The 13133-nt window shown below is 39.7% G+C and overlaps 1 protein-coding gene across 5 annotated transcripts in view; it reads right to left on the minus strand.

The window, feature by feature from the left end:
• Positions 1–10709: 10709 nt before the first annotated feature.
• Positions 10710–13133, minus strand: part of wnk2 (WNK lysine deficient protein kinase 2) — a 36136-nt gene continuing 33712 nt past the window's right edge. For all 5 annotated transcript variants that reach the window (XM_036151467.1, XM_036151466.1, XM_036151469.1 and 2 more), the window contains one exon: positions 10710–13127. In XM_036151467.1, coding sequence (XP_036007360.1) covers positions 12837–13127 — 291 coding nt within the window. In that variant the 3' untranslated portion in view covers positions 10710–12836. The remainder of the gene's footprint in view (positions 13128–13133) is intronic.

Consider the following 13133-nt stretch of genomic DNA (forward strand, 5'->3'; position numbering starts at 1 on the left):
CCCAAAGGTATTTAGGCAAAAAAAAAAAGGAACAGAGAGATGGATTGAGCAGGAAGTTCTCAGGGAGTGGAAAGAGGAGGTAACATGAAATAGGTCAGATAAGTAAGGAGGGGGGATGTTGTGGATGACTTTGAATATAAACAGATGCATTTTTAATTGAATTCTGAATTTAACCGGGCGGCATTGAAGTTGCAGTAAAACAGGGGTGATGTGATGAAATGAAGATGTACCTGTAATGGTTCAAGCTGCTGAGTTCTGGACCAGGTGGAGCTAATGGAGAGTTTTTGTGGGACACCAAACAGAATGGAGTAGCAATAGTCAATATGGGAAGTGACAAGACTATGAACAAGTACAGGCAGAGTGAGGGGAAAGGGAAGGACATAAGAGTTTAATATTGTGCAGACAGACATATGCAGACCAAGTGGTATTGATTTGACAGGGAAATAGTATGGCACAACTGTAAACCTACCAAGAAAAGTCCATCCACCCAAACCTGCAGGCAAAACAAGGAGAACACTGATCAGAGATGCAGCCAAAAGGCCCATGGGACTCTGAATCACCTGCACAGATCCACAGCTCAGGTGGGGGAATCTTTTAGCAAGAGAAATACTTTTGGTAATCCTAACTGATCTAAAAGGGAAAGGTTTTATCAGATTTGATGGGGAAAAACAGTTATACGTCTTCCTTAATAAAAAGATTTGGTTTCAGCTGTTGGTATTTTCCTGTGCTCAGAATCTGAATTTATTGATGTGCACTTTTGGGAATCTTGACACGGAGTTCAATGTCCTTTGATTCATTCATACGATTGGCCACACGGCTTGTGAAGATGGTGGTGGCATATCGGCTGGTCACGGTGGAGTTGATGTGAAAGCTGTAAATGTCCCAGTCATCCTGTGTAAACACAAATTTCAAACAAGATGAAAGATCAACCATACCAGTTGACAGCAAGCTGACCAAAGATCAGACAAACACTGTGTGGGATGGTGAAATCTCATTGGTGTACCAACAGAAAGACCTAATTTCATGTATTTTTCATTGAAATATTCCATACACAAGCCTTTCTTCTAAGTTCCACTGCTCAAACGCAAATAAAGGCATGGTTCTGACTTGTATTACTTTAAAAGAAGTCTATGCATTGACAGTGTTAACTTTTTAAACATACAATTGAATAGATCAGCTTTGAAACATTAAGTCCAAGGAGAGAGTAAATTACAGGCTTAGGCTATAAAAAGATTTCCCAAGCTCTGAAGATCTCACGGAGCACTGTTCAATCCATCATCCGGAAATGGAAAAAGTATGGCACAACTGTAAACTTACCAAGACAATGCCGTCCACCTAGACTTACAGGCCGAACAAGGAGAGCATGGATCAGCGATGCGGCCATGAGGCACATGGTGACTCTGGATGAACTGCAAATCCACAGCTCAGGTGGGGGAAAATGTCCATATGATAAACTATTAGTCGTACACTGCACAAATGTGGTCTTTATGGAAGAGTGGCAAGAAGAAAGCCATTGTTCAAAGAAAACCAGAGGTCCTGTTTGCCAGAAGCCATGTTTGGGACACAGCAAACATGTAGAAGAAGGTACTTTGGTGAAGGGTTTCTGTGGGGTCTTAAAAATTCTTGAATTTGAAAATTTTAATTTAAGCCCTGAAAGGTCTCAAATTTCAATTTTCAAATTCAAGAAGATAAAAATAATCTGAAAAAACAGGAGGAGTAGTGCTGCCGTTGTCATGGGGAAATTCTAATTTATCAACACTTGGCAGCAAAACAACCAGTTTAAGTCTTGGTTAAAGTCCCTTTCAAACAGCAATAATGAAGCCTACTGCTGATTATGCAAAAAATAAATAAATAAATAAATAAAAAATTAAATTAATAAACTTTGAACGTTGGGTGTTCGGGTGGCAGAGGTGCATTTAGAAAGCACTGTGAAGGGTAGATAGACGACAGCTTTCAGTTCTGCTGCTCTGGCTTTAGGACTAGCGGTAATTCTTCCATGCTACCTCTGAGAGACAACAGTTCTGCTTCTTCCGTTAACGACTTCCTGGTCTTCTTCGGATCAGAACCTATATTACGAGCAAAGGTTCTGTGGATTTTCCACACGGTGACTAAACGCTAACCTGACAACAGCCAGCTGCATGTCTCGCTCCGCCTAGCTCCACTCACATACATCTGGGACACCGCCATAGGAATTGCCTTTACTGAAGGCTGGGCCTTATCAAAACTCCTTGCATATGATTGGATAAGCCACTTGTCTGTCATCTTTATCGACGTGCTATTTCAACCACTCACACCGAAGCTAACCCATGACGCTGATGAGACCGACGCAGGAAAAAAAACACCTTTTTTTTTTTTTTATGTGTTTGCAGCTCTAGTGCAGGGCTTCCCGCAGCGCTATCTTGGCGAGGCGGCCGCGGAAAACGTGTCGTCCAACCCCCCCCCCTCCGCTCCGCTCCGCGAGCCGGTCCGCGGAAAACGTGTCGTCCACCCCCGCTCCGCGAGTCGGTCCGCCTCGCATAAGCAAATTCCTGCGGGAAACACTGTAGTGGCAAGCGTTTTATTGACAGTGAGCTGACAGGAAGAGGGGGGAAGACAGGCGGCAAAGCGCCGCGGGTCGGAGTCGATCCCGGGCCGACCGCGTCGAGGACTAAAGGCCTCCCAATATGGTTCGCGCTAACCGCTAACCGCTCCGGGGCGCGTCCGCGTTGCGCGTCCGCGTTGCGCGTCCGCGTTGCGCGTCCGCGTACGCGCCCCGGAAAACCAAACTTGCCAAATCCGGTCGGGAGAAGGGCGAAAACATGGTTTCCACCAACAAAAGCCTTCAGAGCCGTTCTCTGATGTTCTTTTAATGAAACAATATCAGATAGATTGGACAACACGGAAGAAATAGCAGCATCAATGCTAACGCTTGCTTCCTCGATGCGAGCCGCCATTGCTGTTGGAATCTCACGGTGGCTTCTCCACTACGTCACATCCATGAAACACCCGCCCTGCGTCCTGATTGGCCAGACCAAAAATTTGGTTGGGGAAATCACTTTAAATGAGCGATGTCCCAGATGTATGTGAGTGGAGCTAGGCGGAGCGAGACATGCAGCTGGCTGTTGTCAGGTTAACTAAACGCCACTCGTGGCTCCAAACCTTGTGTCCCGACACGCCAACTCACTTGAGATAAAACTGCTCACATGACCTGCTTTAGACTTGCGGACTTTATTAGAAGACAGCTCAATTCTAAAGTGATTGGACCGTTTGGGCTCATGCACAATGAAACTCTGAGCCGATCAGAACCAAACAGCTGGGCAGACATATACACAGGGGACTAGTACAGTCCAGTTTTGTGTCATCATACATGTTTTAAGTCATTTAATGTCTAATAAATTGCTGTCAGTCTGTTAGGTAATGTATCAGCCCACTATCAGCCCAAACAGCTGTTATTAGGACAATAGCTGAAAAGGTGATTCGAGCACTGGCATTTTTTAACAGCAATCTCTGCACACATATAGATTAACAGAGTGACAACCTCTCTTCAAGTTCAAGAATTTATTAACAGAAATAAATTGCACATCCAGTGAATACCATTACATAATGTTGTTTATCTGAATTATCCATATATTTCAATCAACAAATCATCTCTACTAGGCTTGTGAAGCTTAACTGAACTGCTAAACAAGATTAAGACAAAAAGAAACTAAGGAATATACTTTTTTTCTGAGTAAGTATATTTCTAGGTTTCTATATAAAAACTACATCCTTAGTGGGTTTTTTTTTGTTTTGTTTTGTTTGTTTTGCATGAACGTAATCTATATAGTCTTAATTTTGGCTTGTGCTGCTCTAGTATGACATCTAGCGGCTTATATGTGTAATTTTTTTCAGTTAAATTAATGACTGTCCATTTAAAATAGTAAAGGTAGAGATTCATGTTCATCACCATTGGCCTTTTATCTATTTTATTACATTCTGACGTGTTATTTAAAAGTTTTTAATCATATTTTATGTGATGATCTCTTGCAAAATGGTCTAAGCTTGAAGTCTAAGCAACATTTCTATAGCTTTGCCTTATAAAATACAGAGTATAAGCATTTGTGCTTTCTCACACAGATGACTGGTGAGGTAGTCCCTGGCCTCATCTGCTTAATTTTGGCATAATCCTCCAGTTCGCAAATTTGCTAAAATAGGGCCAGTTTAAGCAATCTGAAAAGTTGTGTATAAAGGTGCACTATAGCCAGAAAGAAACGGTGTCTACTTTGTATACAAAAGAAATTGTGTTGTTAATGTGCAGTTAATTCACTATGCCATAAATTAGAAATGCTTTATATTTTTTTCAACATTACCATGGCCTAAACAAAATATATAAAAAAATGACAAAATAAACTTGTGCTTAGACCATTTGATACATAACTGCAAACAAGAAAAATGAAATGACTGAATCCTACTTACATCCCTCTTGAATCCCACAGAGACCCAAAACCTCTGAAGAACTACTTCATCTTATTATCCTGTATTGTCCTTCATAGAAGTATTTGTGTTGAAAATGCCCCTTTTCTTTGATTCTGTCATTATTCAAAGTTTATTGTGTACAAAATGATGGAACAGTAGATACAAATTCTATCTTTTCAGCACTGCACTGTTTGTGTATGGAATATTTGAATGAAAGTGGTAAATTTTCACCATTACAGCTGCTTTATTAAGGGGGACAAGGGACAACTCCATCTATAAATATTTCACTTTGTCATATCATCAGATGTATGATCTGCACAGAAATACTGAAAGTCTCTTCTCGAAACAAAGCCTCAAACCCAAGTCGAGTGAAAAAAAAAAAATTCTTTGTGAACCACAACCTCATATTTATGGGAGCTGACATGTCTGGCAAAACATCCCACGGGTTGAAGAGTTCAGAAGTCCATCAAGTTTTTGTTGCATTTAGTGTGTGCTGCAAATGACTGCAAGATCCTGAGTCTTACCTGAAAATAAATTTGAGGTAAAATATTAAGTATTTATTGGTAGTAATAACTGATTATATATTTGGTTTTCATGTTGTTGCCAGACTTTACCTTACTTGGTAGAGCAGCAGCCAAATCCCCAACCAGAGGAAGCAGCACCAAGGCTTTCCCCGTGATGCTTTGGAACCGATTTGACCCAAATAAACTTAAATGGTTATTCAAACTTTTTATTAACAGCTTGTTTTGAGCCCACTCGCTTCCATCCATAACAAAAAGCACCCATTCCCTCCCACTGTCTCATCAAAAAGCTGGAATATAGCATAGCTCAGCAGTATTTACTGTTGACACTGAATTTCCAGTCTTGCTCTTTGTCACACCATTTTTTCATGTTTTGTTTTTTTTTTTTTGTATCAAGAAAGAAAACAAACACTGTGCTACTAAAAATGGATTACAGGAATTATTTTTGTTGTGTCAAGGAAAAATTTATTGTTGAGTTCTTCAAGTATATACAGCTTTTTTCTTAGAGTACTGATCTGACAAGGTTTGGCAGGGTGTTGGGATAAGTGGCGACACAGCAGGTAAAAGCAATAATACATCTAGCTTTAAATGCAATCATTAAAGAGATTAAAGACACAAGGTTCAGTGTAAAGCACAACAGAAAGACTGCATAGGAGATCCTCCCACCCCCCCAACAAAGAAAAAACATTCAATAATTTCTGCGTTGGAAAGAAATTGTATAATTTTTCAAGGCGTAAAAACCTATTTTGAAAAACAAAATGGTAATCCAGATAGGTCCAATGGTAATCACAGAACCTATCTGAAGTATGTCTTAAGCCTCTGTTTAATATTTGTGAAGGACCAATAAGTCTTAGGAAGTTTCTGTTCACACCAAACCTAAAAGAAAACTGGTAAATTACCAAATTTCCTCTGAGGGGCATGTTGCCAATCCAAATAAAGAGAACATTCAATTGTTTATGCAGTTATCAAATATGTCTGTGAAAATTGTTTGCCATAAAACACAGAACACTATACAGGGGGAAAGTATGTTTAAAGGCCGTAAATAAACTAGTAGACGGAAATTGTGAACATGGACCTGAAGACTAGCAAGAAACCAATAAACATTATCTTAAATGTCTTCACATGTTCAAACAGTTGTCTTAGAAATAATCTTGGTTTTCATATTTTTTGTATTCTGCTGTTGTATTACCAAAATTTAAAACAATCAATAATCATAACATATCGACGCAATAATCTCTCCAAGTCCAGGAAGGCAACAGTATGTAAAGCTACAGATTGAATGAGAAGAGGTATATGATTATGATGATGGTTTTCACTTTTGTATTAAGTCCTTCAGTTCTTGTGGTAACATAGTTTTGATACCAACATCCTACTGTGGGTTACATCATCCTGCACCAACTTTGTAAGTGATTTCAAGTAAGGTGTGTAGTTATGGGAGCTCAGATTTAAAGGTTGAGAGATTTCAGATTGGTAGAGTTAGACTCTTATTAACACACAACACCAGTGCTTTATTCAATCTTCTTTCAATAGAGTGGGGATCACGCTGGGAGAAAGGCAACAAGTAGGGGCTTGCTTCTTACAATCTTACCAGGTAGCTTTCCTTCAACATCAAATCAAACAATGGGCTCAGCTGTGTGCACCACTCTACTTGAATGCTTGATGTTTCACAAGAGCCAACACAAACCCAAGTAGTCTTAATCGAACTAAGGTTTTGCTAAGATGCAGATTCCTTACAGTGAGTAAAATAAGTATTGACTGTCAATGTTTTTTTCTCAGTAAATATAGTTCTAATAATCCTATTGATATAAAAAAGGGACAGCAGACGTCAACAACAACTTAAGTAATCCACACATTCAAAGAAATCAAAGTGAATTTGATAATTGTTTCCAACTTTCTGATTTTTTTAGTGAGTGCAATTTGAGCCAGAAGTAGAGAGATTATAATTTTCACCATAAACCTGCCGCTCTTAAGAATTCTGACAGATGGGTTAAAAAATGTTTAACAAAAGCAAATGAACACTCATTGAGAGCTTCTGAAAGACGTGGAAATAAAAGGTAAGGTGTTTCTGATGAAAACAATGATTTATGCACACAACTATAATGGAATGTATGTACGCTCACTGCGCAAGACTCCACTAATGAAGAAAACGCATGTGAAGCTTGTTTAAAAGTATGCAGCAAAGATTTGGACAAGCAGTGAAATACTGCAAGAATACTGCCTTGTCAGATGAGACTAAAGCTAGTCTTTTCAGATATCAATTAATGTACATGCTGTGTTTGGGGGAAGACCGGTTTTGCACATCAACCCCAAAACAACATGTCAACAGAAAAGCTAGCAAGTGGGAACTTTGTGGTGAAAGATGTCTTACAGTGAATAGTACTAGCAAACTTCATACAATTAAGGAAAGGAGGAATGGAAAAAATGTACCAGGATATTCTCAATAAGAATATAAAGACAAGAGGAAAGTGAATTTTCAAGGACTATAGACACAAACAAACAGCTAAAGAACTGTTTTTAAATAAAGGAAAAACTGCTAGAACAGCCCAGTCAGTCATCTGACTTGTACTCAACTGAAAGTGTATGGGGGGAAAAATGAAGATCATAGTACATAGAAAGACCTGGAAGACCTTTACAAAGTGACAGTTTGTGTGGAAGAATGGTGCCACAAATCGTTACTGAGCAATAAATGTGACTATTTTCACCTTGTGGGAGAGATATTGAAAATGTCAATACTAAGAAAGGTTTCTCCAAAAAATGTTTAATACATTTCTGTGTTCAATACAGTGTTCAATTCTGTGTCCTATGTAATGTTTTTACCCACAACCCTATTTCTGAACTAATTTGTTTTTTTTATGTGTGGATCACTTGCACTGCTACTGGCATCTGGTGTGAATTTCATGCCAATATAAATATTATGAATATATTTATTGAGGAAAATTTAAATTAACTGGGTTCAGTACTTATTTTACCTGCTGTATGTCATCAGCTTTTGGACCAAACACAGTGCTCAGAATATGCAACTGCCCCCTTACAGATTTCTTGTTTTTGCTTTTTGTCAAATATTTCGGATTATCACATTTTTATATTTGACAAACAAAACCTGAGAAAATAACATTTTGAACTAACAATAATTTTTCTAATGATGGTTTTGTTTATTAGGGAAAACATATATCCAAACAAACTGGGCCCTTTGTGGACATATACAGTTGCTGGTCATATACTTAGAATATCATGGAGTAGAAAGTTAAATGGTCTCTCAGTCTAGTTCTGTAGGGGACACAATCATGGGGAAGATTGCTGACTTGACAGTTGTCCAAAAGACGACCATTGACACCTTGCACAAGGAGGGCAAGACACAAAGTGTCATTGCTAAAGAGGCTGGCTGTTCACAGAGCCCTGTGTCCAAGCAACTTAATAGAGAGGCGAAGGGAAGGAAAATATGTTTGTGTGTGTGTGTGTGGGGGGGGGGGGGGGGGGGTAGAAGCAATATGGATGATCACACCCTAGAGAGGATTCTGAAACAAGACTCATTGAGAAATGTGGGGGAGATTCACAAAGAGTGGGCTGCAGCTGGAGTCAGTGCTTCAAGAGCCACCACGCACAGACGTTTATAAGACCTGGTTCCAGCTGTCACATTCCTTGTGTCAAGCCACTCTTGGATAAGAGACGGCGTCAGGAGTGTCTCGCCTGGGCTAAAGACAAAAAGGACTGGACTGCAGCTGAGTGGTCCAACATTATGTTCTCTGATGAAAGTACATTTTGCATTTCCTTTGGAAATCAAGGTCCCAGAATATGGAGGAGGAGAGGAGAGGTACCGAATCCATGTTGCTTGAGGTCCAGTGTAAAGTTTCCACAGTCTGTGATGGTTTGGGGTGACATGGTGTCTGCTGGTGTTTGTCCACTGTGATTTCTGAGGTCCAAGGTCAATGCAGCCGTCAACCAGGAAGTTTTGGAGCACTTCATGCTTCCTGCTGCTGACCAACTTTTTGAGAATTCAGATTTCTTTTTCCGACAGGACTGCACACAGCCTCAAAGCTACCAGTTCCTGGTTTACGTCACCATGGTATCCCTGTTCTAAATTGGCCAGCAAGCTCGCCTGACCTTAACCCCATAGAAAATATGTGGAGTATTGTGAAAAGGAAGATGCGATGCGGCATACCTAGCAATGCAGAAGAGCTGAAGCCACTATCAGAGCAAGCTGGGCTCTCATAACACGTGAGTGGTGCCACAGACTGATCAACTCTATGCCACAATGTGTTGCTGCAGTAATCCAGTGAAAAGGAGCCCCATCTAAATTCTGAATGCTAAACATGCTCATACTTTTCATGTTCATGCTTTTCAGCTGGCCAACATTTCTGGAAATTATTTTTTTTGTGTGTTGGTGTTAAGTGATATTCAAATTTTCTGAAATAAACACTTGAAATATATCAGTCTGTGTGGAATGAATTAATATAATATACAAGTTTCACTTTTTTAAATGGAATTAGTGGGAAAAAAAGGTTTTCATGATATTCTAATTATATGACCAGCACCTGTGATCCCCTTTATGAAATGATTGATAACCCACTTTTTTTTGTTAGTTTGTAATTCACCAGCCACACCCAGGCCTGATTACCTCCTAACCTGTAACATCAAAAAATCAGCTGGGTAGAACCTTTACAACAACATGAAGTAGGCTAAAATAGCTCAAAAAGTAATGAATCGTGTCCCGAACTAAAGGTTTTGAGGATGATGACAATCTTGAAAGTGTTATTAAGCCATTTTAAGGCCTTGGGACATCAAAGAACAATATTTAAAGCCATTATTCACAAAACAAGAAAACATGGAACAGTGGTGAATCTTCCCAGGATTGGCTGGCAAACCAAAGTTACTCCAAGAGCGGATCACTGACTCACCTATGTACTGCAGGTTTCATTTACATCAGCTAAGGTCATTATTCATGACTCAATAATAAGAAAGAAACTACAAGGTGAATCTACTGCTAATCCAAAAGAACATAGAGGGTCATTTCACATTTATAAAAAAAAAACATCCTGATGATTCCCAAGACTTTTGGGGATAACATTTTTGTGGACTGACATGTATATGAAAATATGAACTATTTGAGGGGTGCATCCTCCCATATGTAGTGGTAAACCAACACAGCATTACAAAAATAGAACATCAGACCTACAGTCAAATATGATGATGGTAGTGGAATTGCTGCATGCTGTTTTCCTGCTTTAGGACCTGTGTGGTTTGTTGTAGTTGATGAAATCATAAATTTTGCTCTCTGCCTGAACGAGCGTTACTGGCCGTCTGTTCATGACCTTAAGCTCAAGCACAACAGCAAGTCCACCCCTGGGTATGACTAAGGGAAAAAAATAAAAATGGTTTTAGAGTCCAGGCTCAAATCAAACTGAGATGCTGTGGCATGACAGGCTGCCCATGCTCAAAACCTCTTTTGGCTTAGTTAAAACTGTTTTGCAAAGGAGACTGGGCCAAAAACTCCTCCACAGCAATAGAAAGGTTTAGTGCCAGTTAGAGAGAAACATTGATGGTAGTTGTTGCTACTAATTATAGCACACTCCTAGCTTTTTTTTTTCAAATGAAATTCTCATTTCAAAACTGCATTTAGAATTTTCTCTGCTTATCCAGTCACTGTTTAGGTGACAAAAGTGAGTTTGGGAAGAGAACCCTGTGGAATCTAATGACTGCTGGGAAGACTATGTAGAATAAGGTTTCGGAGGTTGCAGAAGCAAACATTACTTGAGAACATCTCTGGAGGGGTAGGTCTGCAGAGTTATTTAGCAAGTTGTCTTGGTTGATAAGTTGGTCCAAGCATGAATATGAGAGTTTGGAGTGGCAAACGTGGCACCCTGGTTTGAACAAGGTGATTAAAGTACCGGTTGCTGAAGACTATAAAAACTTTTTTTTGTCTTACTGGGATACTTGTACATGCACCAAATTGAGTAAAATTATGTGACTATGCACCTAACTTTGCTAAGTTAGGTGCATACTCACCTAACTTGAAGTTTTGATGTTTCATGTAAGTATTTCATTATATTGTGCTGCATTGTACACAGTGCTTCTTGATCAGGTCTTTTTATGCGCCTTTCAATCTCTGTATGTAATAGTGGTGGGGTTTGATTTGCATTGTTCTCAAAATAATCTAAGACAGTTCTGACAGTTGCAGGACTGAACCCACAATAACCATTGACATGTTCAGAACCTTTAGAAACTACATTTTGAAGAGGTTTCAAGCTGCAAGCATAGTTTTCAGGCGCTGACACTATCGGCCTTGCTACTCTCAGTTCTTTTCTGGTTCTTCTTTGCTCTCTGCTCGCATTACTAAATGTAACCTTAATCCTCACCCTATCCTTAAATGCAAACTAAATTTATCTCTTGTTAATTTGTATATTGATTACTATCCTATGCACAGTAGCAAAGAATTTGGATAGGTTTTTATTTGCACATGCACCAATCTGAAATAATGTCATGCATGCACCAGAAAGGGTTTGGGACTGTGGGTCCCTGACTGGTGTTGGAAATATGCAGCAAAATACTGCTGAAATTTTAAGGTGGAACGAGATAATAATCTAAAAAAAATTATTTTTAAATCCCAATTTCACGGCAATTTAGCTTTTTTGCTCATGATGTGATATCTCAAAAAGCAGAAACCCAAACAAATCTAACACATACAAGATAAGAAATAAGACCCCTACGTTTTACACCATGGTGTCGTTTGAACAATTTTTTTAGACTGGTTGTTGCTTCCTTAATTGGAGATGTGTGTTGTGACAAACTGAATAAGATCCCAAACAATCAACCACCAAAATGAGAGTAGGTGAAAACAGAGGAGGATCCTTGTTTACCGCTCTTCTACATTGAAACAAACCAGTGAGGGTGGTATGGACATTGAGTACAGTTGCCTTCTAGAAGCCTGTATAGGAGATATGTTTCGGACACAAGAGGTTATAGCTCCAGGGTTTACGTTCAACGCATGTCGAATGCTGCAGTGTCCTGCTGAGAGACCTTAAGGAGGCCAGAGTCGGAAATGTTTGGAGATATCTGCACAAATTACTGCCTTTGCAACTTTTTAAACACGTACACAGCAGCAAACGGGTTAATTGAGCCTAGTTTTAAATCTAAATGCTTTTCTTCTGAAAACTGAAACTGCAGTTCAAGGCACTCTCACAGGTGTTCTTCCACCTGAGGATAAAGTTCAAGCTCATTCAAATCTCTTAAGGATATCGCAAGTGCTTGTGCTGGAGGTGTTTCACTGATGAAGAATGAAACGTGTTTACATACTGAGCCGAGAAAGCAGCGTAAAGCAACAGGTCCTAGTGACCAGAAGGTCAAGTCTTCACAGTGATGGCAAAATGATTGCTAATAAGGTGCTGCGTTGAAACCCACAGCTGCAGCACCAAACTATGGATTATCCTTTAACTGTACAAACACATACCCTCTGTACAGACCAACCGAAATCCATATATACACATGGCAGCTTCTATATATAAATACATGGGGGGTGAAAAGAGCAACATAACTATTTCTAAGTACAAAATTAATAAACAGTATATTATGGACATTCTGTGAGCATTAATGTACATTAATAAACACTGACAGATGTCTGCACTTCAAGGCTGATCTGGCTAAATTTAGTCATTAAATCATTATTTAATTATTAAACTGCATTTAAAGAATATTTACTATGTAATGAACATGAAGCTTGTCGACTCAAAACAAATGACATCAAACTCAAGAGTGGAGATGGATATATACATATTATTAAACACATGCTGGTTAAATATATACACACTATGCACATAATATTGACTACAGCGGCTGTAATATAAGTTACGCTTTTGGTAACAGTTGGAAGACACAATGCTACCCAGATTAGAGAGTCTTTGCCTTGGGGTCAGTCAGCGGATGAGATGAGGGTGAAACGGGGCTGGATGGGGTGGAGGGCACGGCAGGAAAGGCAAAGACCCCAGCAGAAACTGGAAAGAAAAACCCAGGCCACTGATGGAAGGAAAGAGGGGAGGGCAAGGCTGTGAACGCAGCAGGAGAGTGTAGCTGATAAGTGTGGAAGGGTCCTGTGGTGGGGCTGGTCATGACTGTAGGCCCAGGGCTGTCAGGCCATGGTTGAGTGGAAGCCTCTGGACTGGGTGGGGTCCACGGTGATGCCTGGAA

Source organism: Fundulus heteroclitus, chromosome 20 (genome assembly GCF_011125445.2).
Source record: "Fundulus heteroclitus isolate FHET01 chromosome 20, MU-UCD_Fhet_4.1, whole genome shotgun sequence".
NCBI classification, from domain to species: Eukaryota; Metazoa; Chordata; class Actinopteri; order Cyprinodontiformes; family Fundulidae; genus Fundulus; species Fundulus heteroclitus.